We start from the raw sequence: 25,594 nt of genomic DNA, 5'->3' as shown, positions 1-25,594 counted from the left end.
AGCATTTTACAATTTCAAAACCTAATATCACTAAGCAAATACACCAAAATACGGATCTTTTCATAGGTTTTTAGCTACTAGGATATTTAATGTGGCATTGTTTTTAATAATAGAGAAATTTAAACAATTAACACATCTAATAGGAAATTACATGAAATATATTTATACAGTCGAATGCTATTCACTGATTTTAAATGTATGCACTGATTCAACAAATATTTAGGCATTTATGTTTACAACACACTGCTTTTCTTAATTACAAAACAATTTAGATACTTTATCCCATGTAAAAATATTTACATATGGAGATATAGTAGAAATATATATACAAAAATGTTAATAGTGGTTATCTCTGTGAGATTAAGAATGATTTATTTTCTTTGTTAGTATTTTTAAAATTTTCCACAGTGAACATATCACACAATTAACATTTTGTAATATTAATAAGGCATTAAAGATATCTGATCTCAAATATGGTATACAGAGTTCTACATTACATGGATTTGCAAATATCATGAATCAATTCATACTCCTAGAGATTTAACACTAAATGAAAGTTAAAATAACACAGCCTTTTAAATACTAGATCTATTTCTTAATACTAGGACTAATAACTGTTATTTACTACTTGGCTCCAACATTTAAACAGGCAGTGAAAGGCAATGGACTTACGAATTAGGTTCTGGTTCTCATCATGTGACTAACCTACAGAGCATCTTGAACAAGGTAAGGTAATTTCATAGAGCAACTCAATAAAAGGAAGGGTTTCTTTTTTTTTTTTTTTTTAAAGATTTTATTTATTCATTTTTTTCCCCCCAAAGCCCCAGTAGATAGTTGCATGTCATAGGTTCACATCCTTCTAGTTGCTGTACGTGGGACTCGGCCTCGCGTTGGACGGAGAAGTGGTGCCTCGGGGCGCGCCCGGGATCCGAACCCGGGCCGCCAGCATCAGAGCGCGCGCACTTAACCGCTAAGCCATGGAGCCGGCCCAGGAAGGGTTTCTATAATAATCTTTAGAACTGCTGACTTTCAGCTATCAAGTTTACTTGCCTGCAATAATTTAATGTTCCAAGTCATTTTACTCTCCATAGACAATCACAATTTTTTTCTTTTTTTTTTTGGTGAGGAAGATTGGCCCTGAGCTAACATCTGTTGCCAATCTTCCTCTTTTTGCTTGAGGAAGACTGGCCCTGAGCTAACATCTGTGCTCATCCTCCTCCATTTTGTATGTGGGATGCCTCGACAGCATGGCTTGATGAGTGGTGTGTAAGTTCACACCTGGGATCTGAACCTGGGATCCGTACCAGGGATCTAAACCTGCGAACCTGGGCTACCGAAGTTAACCACTTAACCACTAAGCCACTGGGCGGCCCCCACAATCATAATTTTGATCCTTATGTGCATCGTTGGGCACAGCAAGCTTAACGGCAGCAAGAAAACACCTATTTCCAACTCCATGGTTCTCTAGAAAAAGAATAGCTACTCTTAAGTTAAGAGAAGCTCTTACCTTAGCAAAAAGGTGATCTTTATATTGCTGTTTAGTAACAAAATTTTCATAACATACTATACAAGCAAAGGAACTGAAGAAAGGTCCATGTAGTGTAATTGTTGGATCACATGGAGAGTGATCAAACCTATTCAGCAAAAGAGAGGTAACATTAGAAAAGTCCAAGTTCTAGGGGCAGAACTATGTTGTGTCATTTGTTAAGCCAAACAAACATACACCCACACACATTCAGAACTTGACACTTTTCCACTGAAATATTAAGTAATGTCCTTCATATTCAAGAAATATCAAGTGGTTCCCATATGCTATGCAATTCCTTCTAACAGTGACCAACAACAGTTAGCTCAAGATTTCATAAAAGTTCTCAAGATTCAATAAAATGGATTTAAGCATGTCTTGCCAAACTGGTAAACTTCCAGTTTAAAAATTATAGAGCCATCATCTTTTCCTTCTTGCCTTATTTATCATAAAACTCACAAATAATTTGAAATGAACCATTGGAATAACAACCTCATACCAAGATTTCTGGCACACACCTGTTCCTAAAAATGTCCTTTAATCCTTTTAATGTTCATTCTAACCATTGAACAATTTTGTGTCATTTTAAACTGCCTCAAAGACTTTTTAAAATACTTAAGCTACAGTATGCCACCCAGTTATTTGTAGAATGCTGAAGCTCCCTCTAGAAGCCTCTATCGGTAGGGTAAGGCATAAGTAGGGTGAGACATCTGAAAAAGATAATGGCTTAGAGCTCCAAACTCTCAATTCCCATCTTCAAACTATTAGAAGGGGAGACTGTGAAGGTAAAAATGTTTAATGCCTTTAATGCTGCCTTCCCATGATATTTACTTTCTCAAGCTCTACTATTCAAACATTCAGTAAATGAATAAAATGGGTTCCATAAAGAGAATACTTTAGTTAATTTTGCTACATTTGGTTTACCTTTAGCATTTATTTTGTAATGCCATATTAGCTTTCTTTAGGCTAGACCAAATATGTGTAAGTGCTTTGCATGTCTTGAAATTTGCATTTATGGGCTAGATTTCTCTAAGACTGATTCAACTACATATCAACGCAAAAAGTCTGTTCAGAATTTTATGAGACATAGTAGAAATAAATACATATTTAAAGGCTACATGCCTTTAAAGATAGAATATCACTAGAAAACTCTGACTTCGAAACCTAAGAACTGTAAATTAGAAATAATTATGTCATAATAACACAAAACAATTTGAGTTTGGAATATAAAGCTGTAATCACAATGACAGAGGTGCGTCTCACGCTTTCAATTTTATGAAATCACTTTGTAACTCATTTGATCTTTAGCACCCATCACTCTGAATATCATACTTACCTTTTCAAATGTCCTAAAAGAAGGTGCCCATTATCAAATTCCTTGTTACAGTGCATTATGGGACATGAAATTGGTTTCCCAGATACCCGCATGTGGCCTCCTCTTCGGAATGAACTTTTTGTTCCAGAATTAATTGTGCCTGTTTTGAGTCCTGCATCATTGGAACATAAATTCTTAAGTTCCTATTTCAGATACTTGTCCTTTGGACTGGTAATCAAAATTATGACAAAGCAATGAAAATTATGATACAGCATCAACTAGGTGATCCTAATTGTAATTGTTTACAAGCTTTCATATAAAAGATATAATAACCTAAAAGTAAATAGTTATTTGGGACAAGGAAAGCCATTAACATCTCCAAGTAACATTCTCTTGAGGAAAAAAAATGTTTCCTTAAGTTCAACAGCCAAAAAATGCCCAAGATCAAATACACTAGAAAATCCATTGCTATAAAGAATCCCCACCTCCCTTCTTTTCATTTATATAAATTGGCAAAGGTCTTTTCTTCAAATTCTTATTTTCTCTTTTACCTATCTTAAGCACATTATAAGGTTTAGCTATATTAGAGAGGATTTGGGTTCTATGAAAATTATGTTAAACAACGTAACTAGGAGGGCAGGGAGGCAAAAAGAATAAGAGTGATACCTTCTGATACTTCCTGCTTACTTTACAGAACACAAAGCAGAGATTTACTTATGGTTAGCTCTCTCCTTTCTATTTATCCTATTTTGTCCCTTCTCTTTTTCTCCTTTCAAAGCCAATTAGAAAATAGTTCGGCCATCATTACCTTTTGTTAACTAATCCCCTTTTATCCTGGTCCATTCTTCATCCCTTTTCTTTCTTTATAATCTTGGTCTTACAGTCATACAACTCTTGTGGACTAATATCTCTAGCCAAATTTTGTTCTCAGGGAATCTCTCAATACTTGATACACAATGGAAAATTTAGAGTGATGTTATAGAAAGAAAGAAATACAAAACTGCCAGTAGGATTCTGATATACAGATAGTTTGAATGCTGTCTCTCTTTAATTCTTGTGGATTGTTTCAAACAAATGCCTTGAATATTTCATACAACAGAAAACTGGGTATTTATCCTTGTGGCAGTTTCTAGAAAGCCCCTAAGCATTTAACTAGAATAGAATATTATTTCTTTAACATCATCTAGTTTTAAGATCCCCAAATGGTTATATATGCTTAAGGTTTCAACTGCTTTTATGCTGTTTCAGTCTTTACGGAGGGAACGCCTCTATCAAAAGACATTCTCACTCTGCCAGAATGCTTACAAATGTTTTCTGCCAACAAACAACGAACAGTATAGTATTAATCATATTTTAATCTTAAAGAGCCCTTAACTGACTATACCATTTTATCTTCAATTTTTTAATGCAGTCAGAATTATGACAATTTTTATGTATTGTCCATCCACATTCCAGATGTCACCCATGAAGACCTTTATTTAGCCAAATAAAGGCTCTGGATAAAAATAAAATTGGAGTAAACAACCAATTGAAAGAAAATAACCTTTACCATGGAAATGCAAAATGCAGAGAGATTTAAACGGCTCTTTTCCTTAAACAGTATAGAGAGTGTAGTTTTTAAGTTACTAAGTATTCAAATGTATGCACACTGGCCTAACTGTAAAAGTCTATAAAAGATGGATTTCCAAAGTTAAGAGTAATTATAAATAAAGTACTTCAACTACTTCTAATCAAAGAACTGAATTATAATAGCTGGATACTTCCAAATAGATTGAATGAGCTCCTTAATGCTACTGAGAAGTAGAATCTCACCTTTTATACCTAAAGAGAACAATGACTCATCTCTGTTTTCCCCAGCTATGTCCTCTTCAAAGATCTCAGCAGTCTCTAATGCCTATTTATGAAATAGCACAATACCAAATACAGCCCAATGTTAAAAGTAGCTGTTCTAGCAACAGATCCTAAACTTCAGTTTTACAGTGTTGCAGGGACCAAGCAAAAAGATAAAACAATCACATAAAAAGAGCATAATTAAAGACCTTAACTCCAGGCTCAAGCTTATCAGCCACTGATGAACCAGGTGGGACCTGAAGATATATAAAATACCAAGTCTTGCCAAGAATCATAAAGACATAGCTAAATGACTCATTTGTTCCCACTTGGCCTGCTCACAGAAAAACATAAACAGATGCTCATGAATTCAATTTACAATGAATTAAAATATTCCGACAATCTGGAGCCCAGGGATTGGGCCTAAAGGGGCATATTACTGGCACAACCACCATTCTAGACAGGACTTGAAAGTGTTAGATACATATGAGATAAACAATTTTTAGAAGAGATCTTAGAGATGAGAAAGCTTTATAGTTCTAGTCCATTTCCCTACCAAAATCACCTAGGAATCTTCCCAAAACTACAGATGCCCTAGAATTATCTCTGGAGGTGAGGCCCAGGCATGTATTTAAAAGGTCCCAGGTGATTCTGATGCTGCTAACGTGAAACTACTGAGCTAGTCATTAACTTTCACTGAGAACTGAATGTATATCAAGATGGATTTTTTATAAGCCTTAAAAGAACACCCTAAGAGGCAAAATCATTCACTATAATTTATAAGTATCTTTTGCCAAAGTAGGTCTGGAATGCCAAAGAATTCTTTTGTTTAGTTGAATGACAGTCACATTTGGAACCCAAGTTCTAGGCTTCTTTTCTGTGTTCATATGCGAATGTTTATAGCCCACTTTGGTATATAATATTCAACGAACATTTATTGAGCATCTCTATGCTGAGCATTTTTTTAGGTACTGACACTAAAAAGGATTAATAAACTTTGGTCTCCATCCCCACAGAGCATACAGTCTGGTAGAAGAGAGATATGTAAACATATCAATCCCATATAACAGGGTAAAAACTATACTAGAGAAATGAATAAAGCACTGTGAGATCAAAGAAGAATCAGCAACCAAACTTATGCAGAATAAATAAACCCAGCAAACTCTAGTGTTGAGTTATTATCTGTGGGGCTAATCTCACAGGGCTAAGAAGAAAAAGTATTAAAAGGGAGGATGGTGGGAGGTAGGAGTTTACCAGGCACAGATTGGGAGATAAGAAGGAAACATAGTTTCAGGGGGTGGCCAAGTGTCAAAATGTCTACAAATTATTGGAATTAGTTTATACGTGGTAATTTGATTCTATTTGAAGAGAGGCCCTCTGAAAACTAACTTTAGAACAAGATAAGTAGGTTCAAAGTTGAGCAGTGCACGAATAGATATTTCTAATGACTTTCTGCAATTAAACTTTCTGCTGGATTAAATCCACAGCTAAGGTTTCTGTGACTATCCCAAGCCTTTAAGGCTCCATGGATCTTCTACAAGACAGGCTAGAAAAGTTGCCACGGTGAGACTATCCTAATGGCTCTTAAAAATTCCGTCAAATTATCTGGTGGGGGAACATGTTTCAGGGTGACTCTTCCGGGAATCTCAGGTCTGCAAAGAGTTAGTAATGAAGAAGCTACCCAGTGCTTTAGACGAGCCTCCCATGTGGACACTTCCTTACAAAACATCTACACAGGCTACATAAGTAAGTAAACACTAAGCCTTTAGATCTCAGCTTAAATTTCCTCCTATAGACACATGTACTATTTCATGTAATAACTATGAAATACATGAATGAATAAATGAGCAATATCTAATGAGCTCAAGGATGACCTATCAAATACACTTTGCCAAAGCAGGAAGACAACTAGTAAAGTAGGCCATTATTAAGTATCACTGAAACTAAATTTCAATACTTTATATACTTATTAGCAAATGAATAAAACAGACATAATGCCTTAAGACTTTAGAGAAGCTCGGTAACCTTAGTGTTCCATTCTCATCTCTAAAGAATACCTGGCATTTTTAGCCACTGGTCCACACAGAGTCTTGCTGCTTCTGTATCAGAACGTCCTCGAATAAATTCCAATTCTTGTAAGCCATGAGCATGCTGAAAATCGACTTTTTCCTAAAGATATTAAGAAAAAACTCAATTAACCTATGATTACTAACCTGGTTTCCTTGAGAAAAAGATTTTGACATATCAGTGATCAGGAAATACTGATTATCCTTTATTCCTGTAACTCCACATCTAGAAATCTATCCCAAAGAGATAAATCAAAACAAAGGTTCATGCTCTAAGATGTTCATCCCAATGTATCTATATTTGCACAAAGTTTGCTACAACCTACATCTCCAATAATAAGGTACTGTTTAAGTAAATTATGGTATGTATATTTCATGAAAGTCATTAGAAACACTAACCAAACTTTTTCAATGAAGTAGGAACATACTTTTGATATCAAATAGGTCACCAAAAAGTATTAAACAAATGAGGCCAAATATAAACAAAGATTAATTTCAAGCTATATGTAACTATATCTGCAGAGGAGGAAAAAAGGCTGAAAATTAATGTATTAAATTTCAATGGCTATCTCTGGGAATGGAAATATAAATGATTACTTTCATTTTTAAACTTTTTTGTTTGTTTGTTTGCTGAGGAAGATTCACCCTGAGCTAACATCCGTTGCCAATCTTCCTCTCTTTGCTTGAGGGAGATTAGCCCTGAGCTAACATCTGTGCCAGTCTTCCTCTACTTTACATGTGGGACACTGCCACAGCAGGACTAGTGAGTGGTAGGTCCATGCCCGGGATCTGACCTGTGAACCAGGGCCACCAAAGGGGAGCACGTGGAACCTGAATTACTGGGTCCCTGGGCCGGGCCCCATTTTTAAACTTTCATATATTTTTTTTCAAATTTCCCATATATAGTCTGAAGTGTACAGAAGCCTACTAAATATTTGTTCAGTGAATACTATTAATAAGAGCAGACATTCATTAGTACTTAATATGTGCCAGTATAAAGCACTTTTTGCCATCTAGATCAAGGGTTAGCAAGCTTTTTCCATAAAGAGCCAGACAGTAAATATTTTAGGCTTTGTAGCCCATATAGTCTCTCTTGTAACTACTCAACTCATGCCACTGTAGCATGAGAGCAGTCATCAATAATATGTAAGCAAATGGGTGTGGCTATGTTCCAATAAAAATTTATTTACAAAAAGAGGCAGCAGGCCAGTGCCAACCACTAAGCTAGATGCTTTGCACTGTTAAAGTCTCTAAATCTTTCTAGCTATCTTATCTATAAATCTATTTGCATACTCTCTAATCATCCTGTATCTAACAATTAATACTTATTAATCACTTACCATGTGCCAGGCACTGTTCTAAAAGCATTTTAGATTTAATTCTCACAATAACTATGAGATTGGTACTATTATTGCTCTCATTTTATGATGGGAAAGCTGAGGCACAGAAAGGTCAAATAAATTGCCCAAGGATAAATAACAATGCCAGGATTTAAACTCTCACAATCTGATTCTAGAATCCATGCACTTAACCAGTACTTCATATACTTAAGTCTCAAAAAGGTTGTATGTTCTTATAAGAAATCACAAAGTCACACACGCTGGATTTGCAAGATACAAGTCAGAATAATGAATGGCCTAGTCAGCAATATAACAGGATCTTCTAACAGGAAAGGTAAGTAGGGGGATAGACAGATTCAAGATTTTAATCTGAAAAAAATCTTCTACACAACATTGTTCAAAGTATGGCTATAGAATACTAATTCTCAAAGACGTTAATATCCATTATATACATTTTTTAAAATTCTCTGTAATCAAATTAAGTATAGAAACACTAGTTTTAATACAAAGTTTAAAAGGTTCCTTTAGTGCACAAAGCCTTAAAGTGCTAATGTTCACGTGATTTTCCATAGAGTATGCAGTATGCCAACTTAATAAATCACTAAATACTTTTTTTGGGGGCCTGCCCGGTGGCGCAAGTGGTTAAGTGCGTGCGTGCACTCCACTTCAGCAGCCTGGGGTTTGTGGGTTTGGATCCCGGGCACACACCAACGAACCGCTTGTCACACCATGCTGTGGCAGCATGCCACATAAAGCAGAGGAAGATGGGCACAGATGTTAGCTCAGGTCCAATCTTTCTCAGCAAAAAAAGAGGAGGATCAGCATCGGATGTTAGCTCAGGGCTGATCTTCCTCACACACACAAAAAAAAATACTTTTTTTTTTTTCAAAGTGTATCCTACAGGATCAGTGTTCTGGATAACATGCTATGGGAAACAAAGTTAGTTTATCCAAAGAAAGTAATATGGCAAGCCTCTGGTAGACTATAAAGACATTTTCTTATGTACAAAATCAAATCACTTATCAAGGTTCCTTAGAAAACCATATCACAACAAAGACTCTTAAATTAACATAATTGAGATCAAATGTTACTACATGCCAGCTAATACCCTACTTATTTTAAACAACTGCCAACAATTAAAAATAAACATTTTTTTTGGGCCGGCCCAGTGGCTTAGCGGTTAAGTGCGTGCACTCCGCTGCTGGCGGCCCGGGTTGGGATCCTGGGTGCGCACCGATGCACCGCTTCTCCAGCCATGCTGAGGCCGCGTCCCACATAGAGCAACTAGAAGGTTGTGCAGCTATGACAGACAACTATCTACTGGGGCTTTGGGGGAAAAAATAAATAAAATTATAAAAAAAATAAATAAATAGATTTTTTTAAAAAGTTCTCTGTAGAGGAAGATGGGCACAGATGTTAGCTCAGGGCCAGCCTTCCTCAGAAAAAAAGAAAAAGAGGAGGATTGGCATCAGAAGTTAGCTCAGGGCTGATCTTCCTCACCAAAAAAAAAAAAAAATTTCTCTGGCATTTCTTACAATAGAATTTGAACTCTGTGGCCATACATAATCAATGCTCAAAAAACATTTGCTGGCTGAAATCATCCCCAAATTAGCCACCCTTTCCTATGTTACAAAACTACTTCCACAAACCTTAGGGTTACATACTGCCTTGCAAGTCATCTTAACTCCTGGAATATCAATAAGCAAAGCTGGTAGTTGGTCAACTAGTCAACACAACACATTATCTCTGAAAGTGATTTATCCAGTGAAGATTTTAATGAATTTTCTTTTTTTTCTTTAAAACTTCTCTATCACAAAAGCTGGACAATCCACTTTAATAGTGAGACACCAACAACTCACAAAGGCCTAGAATAGTTGGAAGACATTTTCTGCTATATCTATTTTTAGTCAGAGTTATCACCCACTAGAATTCCTCAAGAATTACTTTTATTTCAGTTTCATTATCTCCCTTTCTGCGTAGTTTTGTTTCTGCTATTGTTTTCTGTATTTAGTTTTACAAAACAAGTTATCTATGAAAAGAATCAAATTTAAAAAATCAGGAATGGGGGGCCGGCCCAGTGGCGTAAGCGGTTAAGTGTGCACGCTCCACTGCGGCAGCCCGGGGTTCTCCGGTTCGGATCCTGGGCGCGCACCAATGCACCACTTGGCAAGACATGCTGTGGCGGCGTCCCATATGAAGTTGGAGGAAGATGGGCATGGATGTTAGCCCAGGGCCAGTTTTCCTCAGCAAAAAAAACAGGAGGATTGGCAGATGTTAGCACAGGGCTGATCTTCCTCACACACAACAAAAAATCATGAATGGATAGCAAGCAATAAACCAAAGCTTCTGTGTGAGTAAATTTTTCCCTTAGAAAAGAATGAAATCTAGATAAATTTATTCTCTACAACTGGTTAAACAAGAATTTCAACATTTCAAAAAACTTTCTTCAACACTAAGGTAAAATCTTTAATACATACAATGAATGAAGATTTACATGGGTGAAAGCTGAAACTACCCTTGAGAAAAACCCTAGTTGTCATAGTGACTATAAGATTCTGAACTCATCACAAAAGCTTTATTATCTATGTGGCCATTAACACTGCCTGGGAAAAGAAGCTGGTATCACTCAGGAAATCTGCAGAAAAGGAGAACAGCTTGCAAACCACTCCTCTTTAAAAGAGATTTTCCCTATGACCCATAAACAACAGACTTAACATAGTTTTGGGAAAGAATCTTCCTTAAAATTGAATAGTGTTTCTGCCAGGAAAGAAATAATCCTATTTTTTTTTAAATATCTCTACGCATTAAGCATTTTAAACATAGAATTAGAATACTATGCTCTAGTTTAATTGGTATTACATTATGAAGTTCAAATTTCCAAACAAATCTACTTCTAAATTTAAAAAAGATTAATTTATCTACACCCGATTAGGAGATACTAAAATGGAGGCTACAGAAACATAAATTCCTTTACAATAACCAATGCATAAATAACAAAGGAATCAAAAACACAGACGTTAAATTTATAAAATCATAGTGCTTATCCCAACCTAGGAGATCATCTCCAATTCTGTCCCTCTACAGACTGAAGCCCCAAGTCTGTAAAAGCTAAGTGACCTACTGAAATCCAAACAGCTGCTGGCAGAACCCTGAATTCAATTTCATTTTTAAACTCCTAGTATGAACTTTTTTTTTTAACCCAACTCATCAACTTTCTACTCCTAATAGACATTTGTCAGTATTGAGGAAGTTCTTTAAGTAATTTCATTTGAGGCATTCTAAAACCAGTCAAGGAAAAGATTTATATCATGTGAGATTCTTTTTTGTGTGTGAGGAAGATTAGCCCTGAGCTAACATCTGATGCCAATCCTCCTCTTTTTGCTGAGGAAGATGGGCCCTGAGCTAACACCTGTGCCCATCTCCCTCTACTTTATATGGGACGCCACCATAGCATGGCTTGACAAGCGGTGCATCCGTGGGCGCCTGGGATCCGAACCTGCGAACCCTGGGCCGCTGCAGTGGAGGGCATGCACTTAACCGCTACACCACCAGGCCAGCACCTGTGAGATCCTAAAATAGGCTTCATTCTCCACATCGCAGCTCTTCTACAACCCTGATTCAAATTTCTTCCTCTTAGTAATAGATTTAATCTGAAGGAACAGGTTGAAGTTTGAGAAAGCGGTCTGGCTCTATTTAGTAGAAAATAACATTTCAACAGCTTAATCTACAAAGGCCCTGATAAAATCTTTTCACTCTTGTGATAAAGTAACCAGAAACTGTTAATTGTTCATCTGCTTTGATAAATCCCATGGTTTTTAATGCTCAAGAATAAAGTCCACTCACTTAGATCTGTTTTCTTTTTTTTTCTGTATACATAAATGATCAGAATCCCACAAACTATAACCAGAGATGTAAAAAGCCATCATGAATTGCTATTAATTGATGACCTATTTAGAGTCCTTGCTGAAATAGGATTCAATTATACATTGTTTGATTACAAGTTTCTCTTCATAACTTTATTACAAACAATTCTATAATTCAGTAAAACACCAATTAAAACAGCCACATACCCTGAATGCTCTATTCTTCTCTTCTTTCTGCTGTTTCTCCACTTCAACATGGCGGGCTAGACGAGCCAGAGTTAAAGCAACTTTATCCTTCTGATGGTCAATATAGTCTTTATGCTTAACATTATCCTGTAATTGAAAAAACAATTTTCATTCCTTTTAAGAAAATTAGCTTTGAGATAACCTATATCCATTTACCAAAGAGTTATTATACCACTTACTTTTTTTTTTTTAAGATTTTATTTATTTATTTTTTCCCACCAAAGCCCCAGTAGATAGTTGTGTGTCATAGCTGCACATCCTTCTAGTTGCTGTATGTGGGACGCGGCCTCAGCATGGCCGGAGAAGCAGCGCGTCGGTGCGAGCCCGGGATCCAAACCCGGGTCGCCAGCAGTGGAGCACGCTCACTTAACCACTAAGCCACGGGGCCGGCCCAGTATACCACTTACTTTTTATAAAAGAACCATCTACTTTTATCATCATCAAATTTCTAAGAATCTGTTTTGTGTATTTTATATTTTATGTGGTATTTTGTAGGTCAGCCAATCATTCAGCAGCATCTTTGGTTTTCAAAAAGTTAGATAAACTAGGTGCTAGGACATTTACTGTCTTTATTTACTTTATAATCATCTGGATATTGAAAAGTTTGGCATTGCTTTGCTCTGAGTCTAAAGGTAATGCCATCAAGCCATTAGTCCACCCTCTGAAAGGTCTAACAGAACAAACATCCTTGGCTCTGGTTTTTTAGCAATGCCAAGACAGAATTTACTTAAGAGAAATTATTGATGAAAAAGAATAGATCTAACTTCTGGTCCAAAATGTAAGAAGCTTAGAAGTTTCCACTCCTAACAACAAATAAAAAGCTGAACAAACTGAAAAGTCAACAACTCTTCTTAGATCCACCAGAGAGGTGAGGTCACAGTGCACACCACTGCCCCCAAAATAAGAGAGACATAGGAGCAGCTACAGAGAATCACAACTTAGTGGAGCAGAAACCCACGAGTAGAACCCTCAGCAAGAATCACTACTGGGTAGGAAAACCTGAACTGTAATTAACAAATAGCTGGAGGCTCAGTGTGGGCAAGTCTAAGAGTTAAGAACTCCACGGGGACCCAGTCATGGGGGCATCACACTTCTGTGAGTTTACCTCCAGGAGTTCCACCAGTTTCTCACAGTGAAGACTGGAGAAAAATCCCCTCATGCTTCCGGCAGCGGGAGAGGAAAAGTAAGCATTTTGAAATATTCCAGAGCATTCTGTTCTTCTTAACAGGGCCTGCCCTCAAGGGAAACTATTTTTCCAGAGGCTGGAGTTTTATTAGAGCCTAACTAACCCGGGAGAAGGAAAATACCCAATTCTAGGCCCCTCTAGCTATCCTGTCCCACTTGAGGGGAGGGACTGAGAAGCACTGTTGAAGTTCAGAGTTCAGGGGCACAGGTTCACCAAGACTGAGACCTAATTACAGGACTATAGAATGCTACCACTTCCCCCATACCTTACCACTACATTAGTAAAGGTCTATTTACCACAGTTCCTTTTACCTAGTACATCATGTCCACCTTTCGACAAAAAATTACAAGGCATACTAAAAGGCAAAAGACACAGTTTGAAGAGTCACAGCAAGCATGGAATGGCAGATATGGCAGGGAAGTTGGAATTATCAGATCAGGAATTTAAAACATGATTAATATGCTAAGGGCTCTGACGAAAAACTGGGCAACATGCAAGAATAGATGTGTAACATAATTAAGAGAGATGGAAATCCTAAGAAAGAATCAAAAAGAATTGTAGAGATCAAAAGCACTGTAACAGAAATGAAGAATGCCTTTGATGGGCTCATTAGTAGACTGCACACCACTGAGGAAAGAATCTCCATGCTTGAGGATATGTCAACAGAAACTTCCAAAACTGAAAAACAAAGAGAAAAAAGACTGAAAAAAAATAAAACAGAATATCCAAGAACTGTTACAAAAGATGTAACATAAGCATAATGGGAATACCAGAGGGAGAAGAAAGAGAGAAAGGAACAGAAGAAATATTTGAAGCAATAATGATGAAGAATTTCCCTAAATCAATGTCAGACACCAAACCACAAATCTAGGAAGAAACAAAACCCTCTTTGTTCACAGGTGATATGTTCTTCCTAAGAAAAACAACATGCAAATAAACATTGGTTAGGGGTGAAGTAACTAGATATACGTAATTAGATATTTATAGCAGCTTTACTAATAATTGCCAAAACTTGGAGGCAATCAAGATGTCCTTTAGTAGATGAATGGATAAACTGTGGTACATCCAGACGACGGGACATTATTCATTTATAAAAACAAATGAGCTATCAAGCCACAAAAAGACATGGAGGGATCTTAAATGCATATTTCTAAGTGAAAGAAGCCAATCTGAAAAGGCTACATACTGCATTATTCTACGTAAATGACATCCTGGAAAAGGCAAAACTATGGTGACGATAAAAAAGATCAGTGGTTGACAGGGGCTGGGGAATCGGAGGGGGATGAAGTGGTAGAGTACAGAGGATTTCTGGGCAGCAAAACTATTCTGTATGATACTATAAACATGGATACCCATCATTATATATTTGCCCAAACTCACAAGTTTGTACAATGCCAAGAGTGAACCCTAATGTAAACTATGGACTTTGAGTGATGATGATGTATCAATGCAGGTTCATTTATTATAACAAATGTACCACTATGTTGGGGGATACTGATAACAAGGGAAGCTATGCCTGTGTAGAGGTATGAGGTATATGGGAATCTCTGTACCTTCCTCTCAATTTTGCTGTGAACCTAAAACTTCTCTAAAAAAATAGTCTATTAAAAATTTTTTCAGAGTGATGTCAGCATCATGGCCGAGTGAGCTTCCCCCTTACACTCTCCCCCGCTAAGATACGATGAAAAGGACATTCAAATACCAACAGGGGACATTCACACAACACAAAAGACATCTGAGAGACCCAGGTAGCCTTACAACTGAAGGTGGAGGTGCTGGTACCACCAGGAGTGGAAGGAGGTAAGGAGAACTTCCCTCCTTCCCCAACGACAGCGACCCTGGGACCAGGACTGCACGGCTCTCTGGTGGGGGGGGTGGGTAGAGGGGCGGCCCTCTGCAGGAAAACCGTCACTCTCCAAGTTCTCTCACAGCCTATGGGAAACTCCGATACCAAGGGGACTGAACTGTTGAGGGAATGTCTTCATCAAGCTAGCACCACAGGAGAGCAGATAGTGAGGGAAGAATGAGAAGCCCCTGGGATCAGGCAGGCGAAAGAAAGAGCCCTTCCCTTCCGGAACCGTGCGGCTCTCAGAGAAAGAGGGAGGGGTGGCCCTCCACGAGAAAACTATCACTCTCCAAGTTCTCTCACAGCCTGTGGAAAATTCCCATATACAGAGGACTGAACTGTTGTGGGGGTGCCTTCATCAAGCCAGCAACCCAGGAGAGCAGAAAGTGAGAGAAGAATAAGAAGCCCTTGGGATCAGGTAGGCAAAGAAAGACCTCTCCTTCTGCCCGAAGCACCAGCTCAGCCTGTCGGCCAGAGAGCCTGCAGACCACAACAGGCTCAGAATACACAGGTCTTGACGCCCACCCAGTGGCGGCAGGTGGAAGCTGCAACTAGATATCTTCAGAATGAGGAAAAATAAGCCCACGCCCTCAAGCACTACGCAAAAATATATCAAATCTCCAGACCAGAAGGCAAATGACAAGCACCAAAAAATCAATCCTGAAGGCACAGAGATTTATAACCTAAATAACAGAATTCAAAATAGCTATCATAAAAAAGGTCAACGAACTACATGAAAACACAGATAGACAATTCAATGAAACAAGGAACTTTTTCACAAAAGAGATGGAAACTATAAAGAAAAACCAATCAGAAATGTTGGAGATGAAAAACACAATGGAAGAGATAAAGAAAAATCTGGAATCTTTAAAGAACAGAGCTGACAACAGAAATGATCCAGATGGAGGAGGAGAGAGAATTAAGACTAAAAAGAAATGAGGAAACTCTCCGAGAAATATCCAACTCAATTAGGAAATGCAACATAAGGATTATAGGTATTCCAGAGGGAGAAGAGAGTGAAAAAGGAGCAGAGAGCTTGTTCAAAGAAACAACAGCTGAGAACTGGGGAAGGAGCTGGAAATACAAGTAAATGAAGTCAACAGACCTCCTAAATATACCATCATAAAAAGACCGTCTCCAAGTCATACAGTAGTAAAGCTGGCAAAAAGACAATGACAAAGAAAAAATATTAAGGGCAGCAAGACAAAAAAAAATAACATACAAAGAATTCCTATCAGGCTCTCAGCCGATTTCTCAGCAGGAACTTCACAGGCTAGGAGAGAGTGGAATGCTATATTCAAAATTCTGAAAGACAAAAACTTTCAGCCAAGAATACTCTATCCAGCAAAAATATCCTTCAGATATGATGGAGAAATAATAACAATCCCAGATAAACAAAAGCTAAGGGAGTTCATTGCCCCAAGAACCCACTACAAGAAATGTTCAAGAAGGCCCTCAGGCCTGAAAAAAAAAGAAAAAGGGGGATATAAAGCTTTGAGTAAAGAGAAAAATAGGTAGACAAAATCAGAAAAATTGCAGCTCTCTATCAGAATACGTTAGCTAACACTTAATTATAACAGCAAAGATTAAGGGAAGGAAAACACCAAAAATAAATATAATCTCATCACTTTAAACACAAACTCACAACACAAGATGGAATAAGTTGTGACAATAATGACTTAGAGGGGAAGAGGAAAGGGATGGAATCGACTTAGTCTAAGGAAATAAGAGGACACCAGAAAACGGACTACCTCATCTAAGAGATTTTTAATACAAACCTCATGGTAACTACTAAACAAATAATCAGAACAGAGACACATACGATAAATAAAGAGAAAACTAAGAAAACCATCATACAGAACTACCAAACTGAATTGGTAGTCTGAAACACATGGGATGAGAAACAAAGGAAATGCAAAAGAACTGGAAAATGAGCGATAAAATAGCAACATTAAGCCCTCATATATCAATAATCACTGGAGAATTCAATCCTTTTACATTTACAATCAAAAGACAGATAGTGGCAGGATGGATTAAAAACCAAGATCCAACAGTATGCTGCCTCCAGGAAACACATCTCAGCTCTAAAGACAAACACAGGCTCAGAGTGAAAGAACACAAGACAATACTCCAAGCTAATAGCAAACAAAAGAAAGCAGCTTATATCAGACATACTTATATCAGACAAAGCAGACTTCAAGATAAAACAGGTAATGAGAGACAAAGAGGGGCAATATATAATGATAAAAGGGACACTACACTAAGAAGACATATCACTTATAAATATATATACACCCAACACAGGAGCACCAAAGTACATAAAGCAATTATTAACAAACCTGAAAGGAGATATTAAAACAACACAATAATAGTAGGGGATCTTAACACCCCACTTCATCCAGACAGAAAGTCAATAAGGAAATAGTGGACTTAAATGAAAAACGAGGCAAGATGGACTAGATTATATACAGAGCACTCCATCCAAAAACAGCAGATTACACATTCTTCTCAAGCACCCATGGAACATTCTCAAGGATAGACCATATGTCGGGAAACAAAGAAAGCCTCTATAAATTTAAGAAGACTGAAATCATAACAAGCATCTTTTCTGACCATAATGCTATGAAACTGGGAATCAACTACAAGAAAAAAATGGGGAAAGTGACAAAGATCTAGAGACTAAACAACATGCTACTGAACAACCAATGGATCACTGAAGAAATTAAAGGAGAAATCAAAAAATATCTGGAGACAAATGAAAATGAAAATACACCATACCAACTCATATGGGATGCAGCTAAAGTGGTCCTGAAAGAGAAACTCATAGCAATGCAGGCCCACCTTAACAAACAAGAAAAATCCCAAATAAGCAATCTTAAACTACACCTAACAGAATTAGAAAAAGAAGAACAAACAAAGCCCAAAGTCAGCAGAAGGAGGGAAATAATAAAAATCAGAGCAGAAACAAATGAAACTGAAACCAAAAAAACAGTAGAAAGGATCAATGAAACAAAGAGCTGATTCTTTGAGAAGATAAACAAAATTGACAAAACTTTTGCCAGACTCACTAAGAAAAAAAAAACAAAAGGCTCAAGTAAATAAAATTAGAAATGAAAGAGGAGAAATTACAAGGGATACCACAGAAAAATAAAGGATTATAAGAGAATACTATGAAAAACTATATGCCAACAAATTGGACAAACTAGAAGAAATGGATAAATTCTTAGACTCATACCACCTCCCAAAACTGAATCAAGAAAAAATAGAGAATCTGAACAGACCAATCCTAAGTAAAGAGATTGAAACAGTGATCAAAAACCTCCCAAAAAATAAAAGTCCAGGACCAGATGGCTTCTCTGGAGAATTTTACCAAACATTCAAAGAAGATTTAATACCTATCTTTCCCAAACTATTCCAAAAATAGAGGAAGATGTAACACTTCCTAACACATTCTACGAGGCCAACACCACCCTGATATCAAAGCCAGATAAGGATAATACAAAGCAGGAAAATTACAGGCCAATATTGCTCATGAACATAGATGCAAAAATCCTCAACAAAGTATTGGCAAACTGAACATAGCAATACATTAAAAAGATCATACACCGTGATCAAGTGGGATTTATACCAGGGACACAGGGATGGTTCAACATCCGCAAATCAATCAATGTGATACACCACATTAACAAAACGAGGAATAAAAACCACATGATCATCTCAATAGATGCAGAGAAAGCATGTGACAGGATCCAACATCCATTTATGATAAAAACTCTCAACAAAATGGGTATAGAAGGAAAGTACCTCAACATAATGAAGGCCATATATGACAAACCCACAGCCAACATCATACTCAATGGAGAAAAACTGAAAGCCATCCCTCTGAGAAAAGAAACAAGACAAGGGTGCCCACTCTCACCACTCTTAATCAACATAGTACTGGAGGTTTTGGTCAGAGTAATTAGGCAAGAAAAACGAATAAGAGGAATCTAAATAGGCAACAAAGAAGTGAAACTCGCTCTGTGCAGGTGACATGATTTTATATATAGAAAACCCTAAAGAATCCACCAGAAAACTATTGGAAATAATCAACAACTACAGCAAAGTTGCTGGGTACAAAATCAACTTACAAAAATCAGTTGCATTTCTATACTCTAATAATGAACTAACAGAGAAAGAACTCAAGAACACAACTCATCTACAATCGCAAGAAAAAGAATAACATCTAGGAATAAATTCAACCAAGGAGGTGAAAGCCCTATACAATGAAAACTATAAGACATTATTGAACGAAATCAATGATGACATAAAGAAATGGAAAAATATCCCATGCACATGGATTGGAAGAATTAAAATAGTTAAAATGTCCATACTACCTAAAGCAATCTACAGATTCAATTACATTCTTCACGGAAATAGAACAAAGAATACTAAAATTCATATGGGGCAACAAGAGACCCCAAATAGCTAAAGCAATTCTGAGAAAAAAGAACAAAGGTGGAGGCATCACAATCCCTCACTTCAAAATATACTACAAAGCTATAATAATTAAAAAAGCATAGTACTGGTACAAAAACAGACACACCTATCAATGGAACAGAATTGAAAGCCCAGAAATAAAACCACACATCTATGGACAGCTAATCTTCGATAAAGGAGCTAAGAACATACAACGGAGAAAGGAAAGTCTCTTCAACAAACAGTGCTGGGAAAACTGGACAGCCACATGCAAATATTGAAAGTAGACTATTTTGTTTCGCCATACACAAAAATTAACCTGAAATGGATCAAAGACTTGAAGGTAAGACCTGAAACTATAAAACTGCTGTAAGAAAACATAGGCAGTACACTCTTTGACATCAGTCACAGACAGATCTCTTCGAATTCCACATCTACTCGGACAAGGGAAACAAAAGAGAAAATAAACAGGTGAGCCTTCATCAGACTAAAGAGCTTCTGCAAGGCAAATGAAACTAGGATCAAAATGAAAAGACAACTCGCCAGCTGGGAGAAACCATCTGCAAATCGTATATCAGACAAGGTGTTAATCTCCATAATATATAAAGAACTCACACAACTGAACAACAACAAAAAAACAACCCAGTCAAAAAATGGGCAGAGGATATGAACAGACATTTTTCCAAGGAAGATACACAGATGGCCAACAGGTGCATGAAAAGATGTTCAACATCACTAATCATCAGGGAAATGCAAATCAAAACTACACTAAGATATCACCTTATACCCGTTAGAATGGCCATAATGACCAAGACAAAAAATAAATGTTGGAGATGTTGTGGAGAAATGTGAACCCTAATTCACTGCTTGAGAGAATGCAAACTGGTGTAGCCTCTGTGGAAAACAGTATGGAGATTCCTCAAAAAATTAAAACTAGAAATACCTTATGATCCAGCTATCCCACTATTGGGTATTTATCCAAAGAACTTGAAATCAACAATCCAAAGAGGCTTATGCCCCCCTATCTCATTGCAGCATTATTCACTACAGTCAAGAAGTGGAGCCAACCCAGCTGTCCCTCAACTGATGACTGAATAAAGAAGATGTGGTATACATATACAATGGTATACTACTCAGCCATAAAAAAATGACAAGATCATCCCATTTGCAACAGCATGGATGGACCTGGAGGGTATTATGTTAAGTGAAATAAGCCAGACAAAGACAAACAACACATGATTTCATTCATATGTGGAAGATAAACTAACACACGGACACAGAGAACAGTTTGGTGGTTACCAGGGGGAAGAGGGTTGGGGCGTGGGCAAGAGGGGCGAAGGGATGTATTTACATGGTGACTGACAAACAATAACGTACAACTAAAATTTTACAATGTTATAAACGATTATGACATCAGTAAAAAAAATACAAAAAAATTTTTTTCTACTAGAAAGATTGAGATACTAAAATATCACTCTTCAGGCAAATCAGTTGTACAAGAACAACCCAAATTTTATCTAAAGTAGGACAGAGTTGCATCAATCACACAGCAGGTGTGACTTTGCAAGTACACAGAAATTACATTAAACTGAGCATATAACAAAGGCCAAATGGGCATTTTCAGTATGAGGCTACATCTTTGCAGTAAGGAATGCTCACAGGATCACTTTGGGTAGACTTTCTGACCATTTGGCCAGCCTACACCCCTGCACCAGGTAGTACATGACATTCAACTAACTTCAAAATGTCCTTTTACAAGTCAGAGGACAACGCAGTTTATTAGAAATGACAGTCACAAAAAGTTATTTATCTGAGTTCTGATCCTTTAGTTGAGGCAAGATTTATCTTTGTCTTAAAAGCAAATTAAATATACTCCTTGGAAAGACAAAAAAGTATCTCTTTATTTAAAACGCAGCCACTACTCTGAGAAAGAAATTTAGAGTAGATCCTACAAGAATTTTTAATTTAAGGAAGTTAATAACATTTAAACATAGGCCTAGAGTGTGTTATTTTCCTGACAGAGGTAACATTTTTTGGTTCTAAACTCTAACAAAAATCATGCTTGGAAGGCCAGGTAAACGAGGGTCATATTAACATATGGGGGAGGTTGACAAGGTATAAATTAGGTTTACCTATAAAATATGTTATTATGTCACAACAACGTGAATATTATGGGGACAGGAAGGCCACGTTTTGGATTAATTAAAGTAATCCTAATCCAGGAAGAGCTATCCTTGAATTGATGGTTCCACTATTATCTTACTTTTTCCTAGGCCACAGCATCATAAGCATTCTGAATTACTTCTAAAACTATACTCATTTAGGAAGACTTTACACATAGTACTTATTCCTCTTAAGGTTTACTTTAAAGCACAATTAATGATTCTCGGACTTACATTAGAAATTATAGATATACTCTGGATGCAAAGCTAAATGAAAATTAAAGTCAGAAATACAGCGATTATATATCCAATGGGAAAATTTTTTAGTAATCCACTAGTCATGAAATATAAGTATGTTCCTAAAACCTGACTCCCTTCAAACTATACTCATATACTAGGAAGATAAATCATTAAGCCCTTTAACCAACATTTAAACGTTTAGACGGCTTCAGCTTCCCTCTAAGATTGATCTCTAGTTCTACAACATTACCTTTTGAAGATCAAATAAGTAAATCTTACTGATATTTAAGTTGTTTGCTAAAATTATTTTTCTTCTATTTCTATCAGTAGCCTATGTTATATTTTATTTAACTAATATGGTTATGTCAATAAAAAGATTATTTCTGTTATTTCCAGCTAATTTTGCTGATCTATCTTTCATGACTTTGAAGGGCTGAAAAGACCTAACAGCCTCTGATGCTGAAATAAAAAAGACATTTAGAATTGAGTTTGTTCTCCTTCTCCTTCCCCTCCAAGGGAAAAGTTTCTATTTTCTTCCAAAAAAAAAGAGGAAGAACTCTGGCTACCTATATTGAAGGCAGGTAAGTAGATTTGGGAGACAATCTCCTGGGAGTAGAGGAAAGGGAACGGTAGCTAGAAAAAAGAAAAACTTCAACTTTGAAACCTTTGCCATTTAAAAAATGAAGTACTTAAAAATCTTTTCTCTTAAACTGGGAGAAAAATTAAGTATACGAGGCAGGGTATGATATTCATATGATGTTTTCTCATCACAAACTTGGGATCAAGGTTGCTGGTTTTAGCCAGACATAAGTAATAGGTTATCTATGAACACTCACTTTCTCCAGAAAGCCAAGTCCCTTGGACGTCCATTGTTAGTGATCCAAGATGAGCGGTGGCCCCTAGACCTTAGTGAATTACACTCTTCTGTGTACACTGAACACAGAAGAACACATTGGCATTGGAAAAAACAGAGGGATCACTGATATTAAAATGCATGTTAGGGATTTTACCCATTAGGTCGCAGAGGCCTTATTTTGCACGTTAAGTACAACAGGTAATTCAAAGAATCAATACTTTCAGAAACACAAATTTTAACTTATCAGAATGCAAGTGGGGGGCTGGCCCCGTGGCTTAGCGGTTAAGTGCGTGCGCTCCGCTGCTGGCAGCCCGGGTTCGGATCCCGGGTGCGCCCCGACGCACTGCTTCTCTGGCCATGCTGAGGCCGCGTCCCACATACAGCAACTAGAAGGATGCGCAGCTATGACATACAACTATCTACTGGGGCTTTGGGGGAAAAAAAAAAAAAAAAAAAAAAGAATGCAAGGGGGAAAAAATTTACTGCAGGCCACCTTGTTTCTGATCCAACTGCAGAACCAAAGCTATGGTATTATTTGTCAGGAACGTGGGCAGAAAGTGAACTGATTCCAGGCTAGATGGAAGTGTCTTAAATGTTTCCTGTAGAACTAAGATGAAAAGCAGCCACTACGTTCTCAGGTTTGGGAATTTCCACAATTCCATTAATGCCAAAATGCTGAATTGTAATTTAATGCGAAATCACAAAATTCCATGACTCTTCTTAGGCTGGATTTGCCAATCTCCCCGAAAGCCTATAGCTTAAATAAATATTTAGATCCTTGGAGCTTTTCTAAGAAACTTCAGGCTTTCAGATATGTAACTTCTCAAGCTAGAAGTGGAACCAGCTTTCAATGGTAAGAATAATGGGCTTTAAGTTTCACGTAGAACGTCAGCAGCTACAGGATCTTCAGAGTCATCCTTCTTGAAACACTTGCTGTGGTCACCCTGGACTTCTATACTAGATACTATTAAAGAGTAATATTCAAGTCCACAATGATAGCAAACGATCAGCAAGAAAATGCTATTCATTCATTTTTGGGGATAAGCATAAGAAACTCTTAAGAAATATACTGAGGAGGGAAGGGTCTCTATTTGCCTGTATTTTAGATCACTCTCTCCAGCAGTTTTTCTTCTATACCCACTCCCCTCCCATTGGGGAAGCTGTGTGAGGTCTTAACAGAATTAAGGAAAAAGTTGTAATGCCAGAAAGGTTAAAAGGCAGATTCTGATTCAGTCACTATGACATTCTTTTCTTTTCTTTTTTTGTTTTTTAAACTAAAATGATGGTTTTTTTAATGGGAACCCAAGGTATGGTTACAATGACGTAGTCTGATACAAAAACCCCATGGGTGATCAGGAGTTTGAAGGTTACAAAATGAGGGTCACACCGGGTACAGGAAGAAAAGCTGTTCCAGAACCTCAGAAGCCAGGCTAATATGGCCTGCCCCTGCGATCCTGTCTATGCTCACCCGCACACCCCTGAACACTAGGAAATTCTTATATTCTCAACTCTCTACATTTTTATTTAAAACTTGACATAACACATATACAAAGGAAATTTGGGCTGTGTCCTCGAAAAGGCAGTCAGATTAAGAATACTGGTTAAATCTGAATGCACATACTCATGAAAAGGAAGCATATACAAGTGAAAGGAAGCAAAAACAATTCTTTTTTCTCCAAGACGATGTGTATCTTTTATGTATTGCAGTAGAGTTACAGCAAAAATTTCAAGTCTAGAAATAAGGTGTAACTTGGGCAGGAAAGGAAGAGGCCTGTCTTATGACATCTAATCTGAAACAGGGGGATTCAGTGGGTGAATATAATTGGGGGAAAAAAAAAAGGAAAGCCTAACATAGGATTCTCTTATTTTGTCAAGTAAGGGCATTTTAAAAAAGGAACTAATACCAATGGTCACCATCATTTCTTAAGAGTAAGACACAATCTCAAGCTAATACTTTTAAGTTTCCCCTAGCAGTCTCATATTGAACAAATTTAGCCTTATGAAAAACTAGCTGCACTGTCTTGATTTATCTCTTTTTGCTACAGACCAACACCCACTTCAAACCTGAATAAGTTCAGTGGAACTTGAAATCAGTTCTTACCATGAACTCACAATCGTGATCATAAAAGATCATCGAAAGTCACATCCAATGAGAATTCCACTATTTAGACAAAATTTTCACCACGTTAATACTTTCATTTACTAATCAAGTTTAATGAGCTAACAAAGATTTCCTGGAAACTATTAAAATTTCTAACACTGGGGCCGGCCCCGTGGCTTGGCGGTTGGGTGCGCGCGCTCCGCTGCTGGCGGCCCGGGTTCGGATCCTGGGCGTGCACCGACGCACGGCTTCTCCGGCCGTGCTGAGGCCGCGTCCCACGTACGGCAACTGGAAGGATGTGCAGCTGTGACATACAATTATCTACTGGGGCTTTGGGGGAAAAAAATAAATTAAAAATTTAAAAAAAAAAAATTTCTAACACTGTTGTAACCTGCTATGTGAACCATAAAATAAAGCATACAAAATCATTAAATAGGCAAATTAATGAAAACATGGCAGAAAATTCCACTAATCAATGAAGCTATAATCTGTATATTTTTCAATGTCTTTTTTCCCTATCATTTGTATTTCTTTTTAAGTGAAAATGATCCCACTTTTTA

General features: G+C 37.2%; 1 protein-coding gene across 3 annotated transcripts in view; it reads right to left on the bottom strand.

Annotated features, from left to right (window-relative positions):
- ZNF451 (zinc finger protein 451) overlaps positions 1 to 25,594 on the bottom strand; it is a 94,091-nt gene that overhangs the window by 45,073 nt on the left and 23,424 nt on the right. For 2 of the 3 annotated variants that reach the window (XM_087438760.1, XM_087438759.1), the window contains exons 4-7: positions 12,147 to 12,272; positions 6,728 to 6,839; positions 2,862 to 3,012; positions 1,508 to 1,634 (exon numbers count right to left, since the gene is read on the bottom strand). In XM_087438760.1, coding sequence (XP_087294886.1) covers positions 1,508 to 1,634; positions 2,862 to 3,012; positions 6,728 to 6,839; positions 12,147 to 12,272 — 516 coding nt within the window. Of the gene's footprint in view, positions 1 to 1,507; positions 1,635 to 2,861; positions 3,013 to 6,727; positions 6,840 to 12,145; positions 12,273 to 25,594 lie in introns of those variants that run through there. The other variant, XR_015554167.1, reaches the window with a different exon arrangement.

This window comes from Ceratotherium simum, chromosome 13 (genome assembly GCF_057802395.1).
Source record: "Ceratotherium simum simum isolate JZ-2026a chromosome 13, ASM5780239v1, whole genome shotgun sequence".
Taxonomy (NCBI): Eukaryota; Metazoa; Chordata; class Mammalia; order Perissodactyla; family Rhinocerotidae; genus Ceratotherium; species Ceratotherium simum.
The sequence above is the reverse complement of the archived record's forward strand: the minus strand, read 5'-3'. Positions and strand labels throughout refer to the sequence as shown.